A 13,282-nucleotide genomic window follows, 5' to 3' on the forward strand; every position below is an offset into this window, starting at 1 on the left:
CTCCTTTTCCCTTATTCATTTCTTCCTATAAATGGCATTACTTTTTTCTATTTCAGAGCTCAGTCAGAAATTGATTTATCACTATTGTGCAAACCATAGGGAATAGAGCGCGTCTGAACTTTCACCTAGTCTTCAGCTAATGTCTTATTATTTGCCTTGGAATTGATCATTTGTCTGAATTTGGTCTTCTATGAAATAAATCACTCCTACAAGGAGCGCTCTCATTGGCCGCGGATCTCCGGGAAATACATCTCACCTTATTACTGGCGCTCGGATCCTGGCTGCGGTATCAGGTGGCGGTATAATGAGCTAGTTTATCTTCCATCTAATGTCAAATTACTCTTAATTAGATATAACGGCTCCGACTAATTACATTGCACAATCTGCCAAGCGGAGCAAGAAAATAAAGCGTAGACTCTGCAAATTTAGGGATGTAACAATAACACTTATCCTTAGGACAGGCCATCAAATTCTGGGGTCTGACTTCCACATCTCCATCCTGCTCACAGGTACAGCGCCATACATGCAGTTGTGGTTAGGTCTGGTATTGCAGCTATGGCCCCTACAGGCAGTTGCATTGGCACCAATCCAATGTCCACCACCTAGTAACCTGAAACAGATAAGTACCCATCACTGCCTCTCATTGTTTTCAGATTCTCTCTAAAATCTGCCTCAAAATCAGCTTCAAATACCGCTATTTCTACATACCCTTATAGTGATGCTCACATCAGGCTGTTGGTTCATGTGTAGTCTCCACAATAGTGAAAGCTTCAGTGTGTGCGCCAACTATACATCCCAAAATATGCAACTGTATTCGATATCGTAGCACAAAAATAAATGGAGAAGTACTGGCATGTAGTGATTTAAATAAAGTACTTAGACTATGATAGAAACTTCCTATTTAGCTGCAGAGGAATATAACAGAGATGTCAGAGTGAAAGTCAGTTCAGCATCTTTAAATGTTCACAAATGTTTCAACATACTTTTCATAAATCAAATGTACATGTTATCAGAGAAAAATGCTTATGTAACCTCTTGTCAGGCTGCCTCGCTCTTCCCAGCTGAACTGACTTTCACTCTGAAATCTCTGCTACGTCCCTCTCTAGTTGTACTGCAGGTCATGTTTGTCAGATTCAGATTTCCTAAAGATTTTAGAGAAAGTGGATGGGGTTGAGTAGCAGCTGAGAGACAAAGGCGTTGCAGCTAAATAGGAAGTTTCTATCATAGTCTAAGTGCTTTATTTACATCACTACATGCCAGTACTTCTCTGTGTATGCCCTGCATTATCCTGAAGCTGTTCTTGAGTGAGAGAGACATATATGGAGCAGATTCTTCTTTACATACTGGGATCAGTTTATGGCAGCTGGTTTTCACCCACCAACTCAGAAATAACTGCAATCTATAGAAGGAGGCTACACAAGTACGGGACTTCTCCACCAGTATCCACCTACTTTGCCTAACTATGCTAGTGTCTAAGATTAGTCACCTCCACAGTCAAAAGGAAGGGCTCAAATTCCTGTTGCTGGGGTGGGGGGGGGCAGGAATGTTCCATTTTTGCTGCCATGCCTACAATGGCGTATAGCCACCAGCACCGTCCTGGAGAAAAATCATGTCAGGAATGAATATATCTATCCAATTTAGCCAATATTTTTTAATAGCTAAGGGGTCAATACTTATAGACAAACACATGGATCTTCAGTCCTAGACACCCGGATGATTTATGGGTCCCGTCCCTTTGACATCAGGCGTATAATTGCTTCTCTCAGGATGGTGTATTGCTTTTTCTGAGAAACATTTGAAGGCAGCTGCGAAAATGCATCAGGATGGACGTGGCTATATTTAGAAGGCTGGAAAGCGTTGCGAGTTTATATACGTTGCAGCACAGACACCTGGAACATTCCCCTTCCTTACAGTTTAATGAATTAACCTCCTTGGCTCCTGACAAGTTCTCCTCGGAGTTTGGCGCTCCTTCCTTTCCTTCGCTCCGGTGGCTGCAGAATTTGAAGGCAGATTTTCGAGAGATTTTTCTCTACGCTGCCCAAACGCTATTCTACAATTCCCCTCGCAGAGGCTATTTTTAGTCCTCTCTTTTAGGCTGTTTTGTCTTTATTCTCTTTGATCTTCTCTCTTTCTCATGTCAACTTGTCATTGTAATTATTTTCCTCGTTGAATACGAGTTCATTGAGTGGAAATGGAAAACTTCCCCCTTAAAGGAGAAGCAACGTAGCGAAGAAAATTGGAAAAATTACCAAATAGTTTAATTGTAAAATTTAGTGCAAATTTTTTTATTGTTGTGGCATCAACCGTTTTGGTTCTGCTGACGGATCTCATTATTGATTTAGAGGAGGAGCCATGTAGCGAAGGGGGGATGGGCTAACGAGAATTGGGTACAATGGTAAAGATTTGATGATGTTTTACAAAAATCTTATACTTGTTTCTTACTTATTTTTTTTATTGTTGTCACATGAAAACCGTCAACAAGCAAGTCTGATGCTGTTGACAGATTTAAGGAGAAGCGATATGGTCTTTGACAATTGGGAACAGGAATTGATATTTTAATGGTCAGTGAGGACGTTAGTAAAATTTCATGTAAATTTAATTTTTATGTTTTTGATTATTTTACGTTGGTGTTACATAGAAACCGTCAGCAGGCAGGTGTGATGCGGTTGACAGATCTCATTGATGCTTAAGGGCCCGTTCACACGTGCACAGAGGGGGCAGATTATGGCGCGTAGCCCACGTCATAATCCGCCCCCTCACAATGGTGGTCTATGTAGACCGCCAGGCTACATTTTTCCGTGAGCAGCATGTTGCCACTCACGGAAAAAAGTGGCGGGCTGCCCTTTCTTCAGGCAGATTCGAGCCGCGGTGTCTGCCTGGCGACAGCAACCTCCTGAGTCGGCCCATTCATTTGAGCCTGCTCTGGAGGGGCAAGCCACAACCGCGTCCGCGACCGTCGTGGCAGGCGGGTTTTGACCCAAGAGAGACGCGGCTCCCCGCGTCACTCTCACACTCTACGTGTGAACTTAGCCTTAAAGGGGAAAGCAATGTAATTAGGGGGGAATGGCTATTGAGAATTGGGTACATTTTGGTAAATGTAATCTAATGCTGTTAGTAAATTTATAATCTTCTTAAAACTTTATTTTTTTACTTTTGTTGTATGGAAATTGTCAACAATCAGGTTTGATGCTGTTGACAGACTTCAATACTGCGTTAAAACAGAAAAAAAATATAGCAAGGAACAGGCTGCTGAAAATATTTTAATAGTCCGGGAGGGTGTAAGTAAAATTTACTGTAAATTTAAAGTTTATTTTTTGCTTTTTATTGTTGTTAAATGGAAACCGTCAACAAGCAGGCTTGATACTGTCGATAGATCTCATTGCTTTAAGTGAAAAGCAATGCAGTTCAAGGGGGTCGGCAATTGAGAACTAAATACTAATGTGTTATTATTGTATTTTTAATTTAATGGTTTCTTATTGTGACATGGAAACCATCAACAAGAAGGCATTACTGTATTTCTTTCTCATTATGATTTTGGTAAATACATAGAACAGCCAGATTTATTAATTAATTAATATGTAAAAAATATTTAAAAACTTAATTAACAATTAACTAATATGATTAATACTTGACTATCTGACCCTCCTCCTCTGGCCCCTCTGAACGCCAATGCAAAGTAAAATAAGGTCAACAATTCTGAAAATTCTTTTTTTTTTTGGGGGGGGGGATTAGATTTTTTTTCCCTGTAATTGGGTTGCCCTACAGAATAAGTGTCTGATCAATGGGAATCTTACCGCTGGGGCCAGAACTGCTTTAACCATGGGGCAAGCAGTGCAGTTGCCTCGGGTTCCTCCCCAGTACATCATGTGATGTACAGATTTGGTGTAGCCTGTGATCAATCTGCTACTCATGTCGAGCTGTCAGCATGGGACCTATAAGGTATCCTAAAGCCCACTCATAGAGGCACATGCCACATCCAATATGGCCAAAAGCCTGGTAGATGCACGCTTATGGGACAATAGGAGATCACCCCTTTTTGTAGAAACCTCCCAGACATTTTGGGTGCGTATGGTTGAAGCCACTTAGTGGTTCTGTTTTGTTCTATGGCACCCCTGTTGACCATATAGTGTTTATGCCACAGGACGAGAACAGGACCATGGAGAGGCCAGATGTGGCTCCTCAAGAGTGTACAGATTACTAGGGTAATAGAGTAGTGGCTTGGCGAGATAGGCTACCTATAACCTCCTGCGAACCTACTAGGCGTCAAGGTGGGGACCTGGTGGAAATTGAAGGAGAGTGAGAAGGAAAGGGTGAGAAGAGACTCATGAAAGACAGTCAGGGAGAATCACGTGTGTCACGTAGGGTGGATTGGCTGACTTTGAGCGAGAGAACCTGTAAAGAACAGGGCGACTGTCAAAAATTTCAAAGGCTCTTTCTCCCAGAGGAACCAATAAAGTGAAGGTTCTAAAGAGGGTCCTTACTTGGATATACCATTGTTCCATATAAAACCTATCAAAGACTGTACGTGGGTACCTCTAAGGAGAAGTCCATCTTCTAAGAAGACCCACTCTTGAAATTTGTCAAATATATATCAAAATGACCATTAACTGGAACTCCCACCAGTCATGAGAGCGATGGTCAACCATGAGCATGACCACTTTGATGCAACCTGTAAGATTATATAGCGATGGTTACAGATGTCATTGTTTCCTTCTCGTAGGTTTGTGGTGGACCTTCCCAACCTGTTCAGCCTGTGGTGCATCCGAAGCCTGTACAGCCCGTACAACATGTGATACACACCCCTATACAACCCAGCTGCCCTGGAAGAGGTAAAATGGCCAAACTGCTAAACCCAGAGGAGATGACCTCAAGAGATTACTACTTCGATTCCTATGCTCATTTTGGAATACATGAGGTAAGAGCATAAGATTGTCCAAATGGGTCAGAGAGAACTCCATATAGACTCCATTTATTGCCGTATCACATATGTACATCCAGAAGTGTAGCCCAATGTTTGTTATCATGGGGTAAAAAGTTCTTTCAGAGTATGATAGGAGTTGTAGTTACTGAGCCACAGGTTACCGACCACTGGATTTAGACTGAAGATGAGCAAACCAGTGCAATATGAGTTTTCCAAACGTCTGAATCCTAAGATTTTGGGGGAAAACGGTGTGAATATTCGGAACACCCATATTGCCGATCTAGACCAATAAAATAGAAAGAAACAGAGCTGAGAGGCAGATATAGATGACCATTGCATCAAGTCAGGACCCCTATGCCTGAGGGGGCCCAGAGGCTCCTATGCCATGTAAGATAACATCAGTATTGTATAGAGGTATCCTTCCTTACCTTTCCTATTAGCTGCAGAAGTCCAAATGTAGGTGTCACAGGATGACCAGCTTTTCAAAACAACATAATTGTGTGATATTCTGTCACAGGATTACTATATGTTTCTAGGTGTGGCCACCCAGTGGTTGTGCTGTGAGTTGCAGCCTTGCTTGAATTTGCTACTCTGTTATGATATTGTATTGAACTTGTCATATGAGATATCAGGATCCTCGGCCACATCAGAGTTAGGGTACGGGTGGACTCATCCCTAATGACATCTGATGGCCCCCATTAAAGATTTTGCATTATGGTCCCTTCTTCAAGCTGTGGTTCTGGCCAGATCAGTAATGTGTCTGTAGACTTAAAGGGATTGTGATATCGATTGCGGCGCCCTCTTTACTACTTCAAGCACAGCGCCATACATTGTATAGTGGCTGTGCTTGGTATTGCTTGGGACTGAGCTGATGCATGGCCATGTGACCAATGTACATGATGTCACTGCCTGAGAAGAGGAATTGGAGCTCAATAGCATAGACCAGACATGCCCTTTAAATGAATTGTACTTTGAAAAACATAGCTATTTTCTTCCACACCTGTCTGCAGGTTCTTTGTAGTATTGCAGCTCATTTCAGTTTCAAAGCAGCTGAGCTGCAATAGTAGTCACAGTCCATGAACAGGGGTGGCGCTATTCCAGAAAAGAAAGCCACCTAACCCTAAACAATTCAAACCTATAAAACAAGTATTTTCTGATGCTGCAAACCATGAGCAAATGCAATGTGAACTATAACCAATCTGCAAGACATGGTAAATAAGGCTTTGCTTTTGTTCCTCTGTTTTCTCCTTTCTCAGCATATGTACATTTTGGAAGCAGCAAAAAAAAAGTTGTTCCTGATAATATCTGTGAAATGAATAGATTATTCTAAGCAGATGTCTCTCATCCTCCCGCAAAGAACTGTAAAAATAGAGATTATCCATAAAAGCAAAAAATAAACCTAAAAGTAAGCAAGGACTGGCCGGAGGAGATAAACTAAGCAGGAAAACACGATTTCAGATGGAAAGTCAGTAAATAGAATTCTCAATGGACACCGAACACTTGTAATATCTTTTTTTAATCCTTTTATTCGTTTTATTTATCCCCTACAACCAGAGTGTGTGGTCCTTTAAAGGGTTGTCCCATCACAAAAAAACGCCTTATGATGGGAGTGGCCATGGTGGTCAGCTGATCAATTTGGACCCCGCAAGCTATTGGGTGAAGTCCTGGTCATCCAGACAAATGTAGTATTATGTGATGGCCATTCTGCGGCTTCTTGGCAGCTGTCTGTCCTGGGTCATAGAAGAAGGACCCCATTAGGTAACCCCTTAATTTAGTATCAGGACAGTAGTGGGGTTTATGGGATAACCCCTTTAAAGAGAACCTGTCAGCTCTCCTAAATAGTCAATTTTAATAAGTATTTCTTATAAAACACAACTTACTATAAAATTAGAACTTTGTGATGTTCCTCTGTTATTCCTCGAAGAAGACTCTCTAAGTCTATGGAAACTTTTTTTTTTTAACTGTTAGCTCGTAATCATTGCAGCTGCCATAAAGCACACACACTGTGCTGCGCCTCCCCTTCCTGTAGGATATTACCTCATTTCCTGGAGACTGTAGAAGTCTATGGACATGTTTCTGACTAATAACTCTCATTCACTGCAGCTGCCATAAAGCACACACACTGTGCTGCCCCTCCCCTTCCTGTAGGATATTACCTCATTTCCTGGAGACTGTAGAAGTCTATGGACACTTTTCTGACTAATAACTCTCATTCACTGCAGCTGCCATAAAGCACACACGCTGTGCTGCTCCTCCCCTTCCTGTAGGACATTACCTCATTTCTTGGAGACTGTAGAAGTCTATGAACACTTTTTTCCCACCATCAACTCTTATTTATTGCAGCTGCCATAAAGCAAAGAAACTATGCTGTCCCTCCCCTTCCTGTCTGACATTACCTCACTTCCTGGACACTGTAGAAGTCTATGGACATGGTCTATGGACATCTTTTACTATTAACTCCCATTCATTGCAGTTGCCATAAAGCACACCTACCCTACTGCACTCCACAATTGGACCCCTCCCATATAACGAACCAGACTATGAACCCTTTGTAGTCAGAACAAGAGTAGGCCTGCACCATATCTGTATAACAAAAAATCCACACTATGTAAAAGTCCTTTCATTCTCCTAATCCCCAGCAGAGTCAATGATATAACTTGTATCTCACAGAAATTATTCAATACCATATAATAATTGAATTAAACTAAATTACAGTCAGGTGTATTCAATGACAATAAGGTGGATACAGACACTGAAAGGGGTGAAAACCGGTGCCCCTTGGGGGCAAAATGGACGTGAAATATTCACATTGCATTGAAAATTGTACATTTTGTACAATGTTCGCGTGAATTAGAGAATAGGAATCTATCAAAGTCTGACTTTAAAAGACATGTTTGTGTATCATGGCACAAACAAAGGAGATTTCTGAGGACCTCCGAAGAAGAGTTGTTGATGCTCATCAGGCTGGAAAAAGTTACAAAACCATCTCAATGGGTCTGGTCTCCACCACTTAAGTGCCACTGTAGGTTTCAGCTACCATAGGTCTTGCATTTCTTGGTTGGAAGGGTCTTATTGTTGTAGGACTATTTTAAGCAAAGTCTGAATTAGACTTTTTCATAAAAACCTTTAACACAGACCAGTGGTGAGAAGCGTTCCCGTTCACGATGACTACCTGTGTAACAGGGCAGCGATCAGCCACCAAGCAAGAAATTACTTGTTTGATAGTTGATTGCACCTTTAGGGTGCATTCACACTGAGTAAACGCTAGCTTATTCTGAACGTAAAACACGTTCAGAATAAGCGGCGTCTAAAGCAGCTCCATTCATTTCTATGGGAGCGGGGATACGAGCGCTCCCCATAGAAATGAATGGGCTGCTTCTTTCACTCCGTGCAGTCCCATTGAAGTGAATGGGGAGTGCCGGCGTATACGGCAAGCTCTGCTCATGCCGGAGCGTACACGCCGGCACTCCCCATTCACTTCAATGGGACTGCACGGAGTGAAAGAAGCAGCCCATTCATTTCTATGGGGAGCGCTCGTATCCCCGCTCCCATAGAAATGAATGGAGCTGCTTTAGACGCCGCTTATTCTGAACGTGTTTTACGTTCAGAATAAGCTAGCGTTTACTCAGTGTGAATGCACCCTTAATCAGGCTTAGGAATTACCATTGAAATGGGCGAACCACTTGAGATTCATTCCGAGAACATTTGAGAAGTCCATCCGCTGGTTTTGCTTCAGTCTGAAGCGGAGGTGCCATTATTATACTCTGAAGGCTCAGACTTTCATGCCCCATGCCCTTACTGAAGGCCAATCTCAGGCCTCAGCTGTCCCATCAGACAGGACTAGAGAAGAGGCCAAAACACAACTGAAGAAGATCGCGTGAGACCCCAGGAGAGGTGATGGAAGTTAAGTATCAGTGTTTATATTAGGGTTGAGCAATCGGGATTGGAAAAGATCGGATTCCGATGGGCGATCGAGTAAATTTCACGATCACGATCGGAATTCCGACCCGATCTTTTCCAGCAGGATCAAGATCGGAGGTTATCTCAAGATCGGCTCAACCCTAAAAGTGACTTTTCCCATAGAGAAGCATTGAATAGGATTGAGGATTGGGACCGGAAAAGATCACGAAATTTCACGATTGTGATCAGGATCAAGATCGGCTGGAAAATGATCGGAAATTGGATTTTAAAATCGATCTTGAAATCTCAAGATCGGCTCAACCCTACTTATTATGTATTCAGACCTCCCATGTTCTCTGCTTATTATCTCTTCAGACTATAACAATGATTCATAGGTGTCAAACCTCAAAAGTTTCTAATTTGATGTAACCCAAAATTTTGGGGAAAATTCGTAATGAATCGGTTACGAACTGGCTCACTCATCTCTTCTCAGATATTTTGCCAACATAATGGCAGAATATCCCCCATGCAGTGCCCATCAGGCCAACGAGCCAATACTTTATCACAATTTCTTAAGAGGCTTTTTATAAATTCCAAGGAGTCTTACAGAAATCTACAGAGTAAACCATGGTCCTACCATCCCCATAGCTTTCGGAAGGAACAATGTGCAGAAGGTTTCTGAGGCAGCAAGCTGCCTCCCAGCCAGAGATTGGTTTCGTCTCATTTCCACCATTGGCATTGTGCTATGGGATATTTATTTAAGGATATCATATTCTTCTATATGGCGAATTTATACAGGACAGAGCGTGGGTGAGGAAGTATTTCGGCCATGCCCCCTCTATTTGCCCAATCGAAGAGATAAAGCATCTCATTGTAAATGGGATCCATGTGCCAATACACCCCAACGTGCCAGACCAATATAGACAATGTCGGTCTAGTTATTTATGCCCAGACCGGGTTATTCATGACTCTCTGCGGCAGTATTTCTCATCCATGGAATGTTCTCATCGTCCCACGTATTGTACTGCAATCTTTTTCAATCTTTTTTGTTTCTTCGGATTTTGCTTAAATAACCATTTTATTAAGTCTTTATTTTATATGGAAAAATCAATTTGCTTTAAAAGGCAATCCTCTAAGGACGCGTCTGTGCAAATCGCAATTATTCTTTTAGGCGAAGGCCAAAGCTTTGGGAAGGGAAGTGAAACGCAGGCGAAAAAGTTGGCACCGCACATCGCAACCTCTCAGGGTGTAATTATTCTAAGTGCACGGGAATTATGGTATTGGTGTTTTACATAATGCTGTGTCAGCTCTATTCAATGTATGATAAATGTATACGCTCATTGACGAAAAAGAAATACCGCACTCAGATATAAATGAGAGATTGCTGCAAAACTTGGCATGTATGGTATGTGAAAGATTACAGGTACGGTCTGATCAGACACAGGATCATATCACTAAAAGACTTAAGGTGCTTCCCCTACTGCTCTATAAAAAGAGGCTACTTTTGGGTAGTGTACTTCTAGCCATGACTCTATGATGCAATCAATGCATTTGCCCAGTTGACAGACTTTGAGAGAAGGCACATCATTAGACTGAGAGAAGAAAGATGGTTGTTTTGACCTTATGGAAATTTGATGTCATGGCGTCATTAAATGTTCTGTTATTGTATCCAGACTACGGGGCTAGCTGTAACGTCTGTGGTAAATGTACTTCAGGACACCATACAGAGCCTGTATATATCTCCATGTCCTGCCGTATCTCATCTTGTATCCAGACTACAGGTGTAACATTTGTGGTAAATGCATACCTCCCAACTTTTGACAAGTAGAAAGAGGGACAAAATGTACAGCGTGCCGCGGCAAATCTGGCTCTGCCCACTTTTATGTTGATTCCGCCCATTCTCATTCATTTTCCATGTGCCCGCACACAGTATAATCCTCCTACAGTCACCCGTAAATTATATGTCCCCCCTCCATCTCTCCCCTAGTTTCATATACACCCTTGCTCTGCCCCCAGTTTCATGTCCCCCCTCCATCTGTGCCCCCAGATTCATGTCCCTCCATCTCTGCCCCCAGATTCATGTCCCCCCTCCATCTCTGCCCCCAGTTTCTTGTCCCCCCCATCTCTGCCCCCAGATTCATGTCCCCACATCTCTGCCCCCAGATTCATGTCCCCTCCATCTCTGCCCCCAGAATCATGTCCCCCCATCTCTCCCCAGATTCATGTCCCCCATCTCTGCCCCCAGATTCATGTCCCCCATCTCTGCCCCCAGATTCATGTCCCCTCCATCTCTGCCCCCAGAATCATGTCCCCCCATCTCTCCCCAGATTCATGTCCCCCATCTCTGCCCCCAGATTCATGTCCCCCATCTCTGCCCCCAGATTCATGTCCCCTCCATCTCTGCCCCCAGAATCATGTCCCCCCATCTCTCCCCAGATTCATGTCCCCCATCTCTGCCCCCAGATTCATGTCCCCCATCTCTGCCCCCAGATTCATGTCCCCTCCATCTCTGCCCCCAGATTCATGTCCCTCCATCTCTGCCCCCAGATTCATGTCCCCCATCTCTGCCCCCAGTTTCATGTCCTCTCCATCTCTGCCCCCAGATTCATGTCCCCCATCTCTGCCCCCAGATTCATGTCCCCTCCATCTCTGCCCCCAGATTCATGTGCCATGACTGCAACCAAGACTACAACCGTGCAGCCAAAAATGGCCAGACCTAACCTAACTTTTTGAACTTTTTTTTTTGGTTTTTATAGGAAATGCTGAAAGATGAAGTCCGCACATTGACTTACAGAAACTCCATGTATCACAACAAGCACGTCTTTAAGGATAAAATCGTCTTGGACGTCGGCAGCGGGACTGGAATTCTTTCCATGTTCGCAGCAAAGGCCGGAGCGAAGAAAGTGTACGGAGTGAGTAAATCTTATCACAGTTCACGCCATAGTCTAAAAGGGAGAACCCAAAACTTTGGGACGCCCTTCTTTTGGCGATTGAGCAAATTGCACGATCGTGATTGGGATTGGCTGGAAAGTGATCGGAAATCGGATTTTAAAATCTGAACATTGGCTCCACCCTCCAGTGTGAATGGAGTGGCGGTGCACACATGTGGCCATAGCTTCATTCACTTCTATGGGACCGACAGGACTGTTCTGCAAATGAAGTGGTGGCCATGGATGTGCCCCAACATTATAGTCACACAGTTGCCCGTTCTTGGGGTCATTGGGGGTCCCACCAGTCTAACCCCCATTGATCAGTCACTTATACACTGTCTACCAATAAGTATTTGGACACCTGTAATAGAAAATTGTATTCAGTAGTTGGTGGAGCCCAGCAGATGCTTCCTTACGGATGGGATTGATGGACACAACACTCCCGGATGCCTGGTGACACTCCTGGTGTATTGGAGCCATCGGTTGGGGGCGGTTTCTCCGGCCAGCACTCTTCGCTCTCTATCTCCCAGTTTCGGGGGTCACATTCTGACAATCACCATTCACCTTCCACTTTGTAATCACATAGGCCACTGTTGATTTTGGGTAATTCAGTTCACTTGCTATGTCCCGGATCCACCATTTCTGTGGTACCCCACCATTACCCCTTTCTCAAAATCGGACAACTCTGCACTTCGTGGCATCTTGCCCACGACTAATGCCAATGCTGTTTCCTATTTAACGGCGGAAGGCGTGACGTACATCACGAGCACAGATATCTTCATTTGCATGGGTGTCCAAATCCTTATCGGTAGACAGTGTATAGGGGATATGTGTTAGTTTGGAAAACCCAGCTCCTGACTTGTTCCCATTACCTTCCTCATGTACGGCGTATACATCAATGCCGCATATCGGATTTCCTGGCTCTTCGTATTCTGACAATCAGTGGAGGAATAAAAGCTGCAGATGTAATGTGGCCATTATCCAGCGAGTTACTGCTCCTCGGGGACATTCAATCCATTGCAGCATTGAGCTGGCCCCTGTTCTCACTGTGCATTTCCTTCCTTATTACGGGAGCCATGCTGCTGCCAGTTTGCAGGCTTGTTACTCTATATAACACATACTGTTCCTTCCTACCCCGACAGCACAGAGACTAATGGCCGACGACCGCACTACAATTCTCAGAATTATTCTCCAAGCTACGTTTCTTCAAACCCCAGAGTATAATAGGTGGTGGCCCCGGGGGAGGTGGAAAACATTTGTTCTTGCTTTGTTGGACCTTCTTGTGGCCTCTGCTGTTCTCCTGGTGACATCATGTATGGGGGTCACTGCTGAGGTCTGTGATTGGACCCCAGTGGTCACATGGTCTCATAAAATTCTGTGATTGGGTCTCAGCAGTGATCCCATTGAATGACATCATGGACAAGACTGAAAGAGAGACCTGGAAATGTGAGGAGGCGAGGGAAGGGGAGTATGGATGGTTTTTTATTATTTTCACCTCCCCTAGGCCCCCACTTACTATACCCTGGGGTTT

General features: G+C 43.7%; 1 protein-coding gene across 3 annotated transcripts in view; it reads left to right on the forward strand.

Moving 5' to 3' along the window:
* PRMT8 (protein arginine methyltransferase 8) overlaps window positions 1–13,282 on the forward strand; it is a 96,527-nt gene that overhangs the window by 48,306 nt on the left and 34,939 nt on the right. For all 3 annotated transcript variants that reach the window (XM_075275088.1, XM_075275089.1, XM_075275090.1), the window contains exons 2-3: window positions 4,721–4,915; window positions 11,578–11,733. In XM_075275088.1, coding sequence (XP_075131189.1) covers window positions 4,721–4,915; window positions 11,578–11,733 — 351 coding nt within the window. The remainder of the gene's footprint in view (window positions 1–4,720; window positions 4,916–11,577; window positions 11,734–13,282) is intronic.

The sequence above is a fragment of the Leptodactylus fuscus genome, chromosome 5 (genome assembly GCF_031893055.1).
Source record: "Leptodactylus fuscus isolate aLepFus1 chromosome 5, aLepFus1.hap2, whole genome shotgun sequence".
NCBI classification, from domain to species: Eukaryota; Metazoa; Chordata; class Amphibia; order Anura; family Leptodactylidae; genus Leptodactylus; species Leptodactylus fuscus.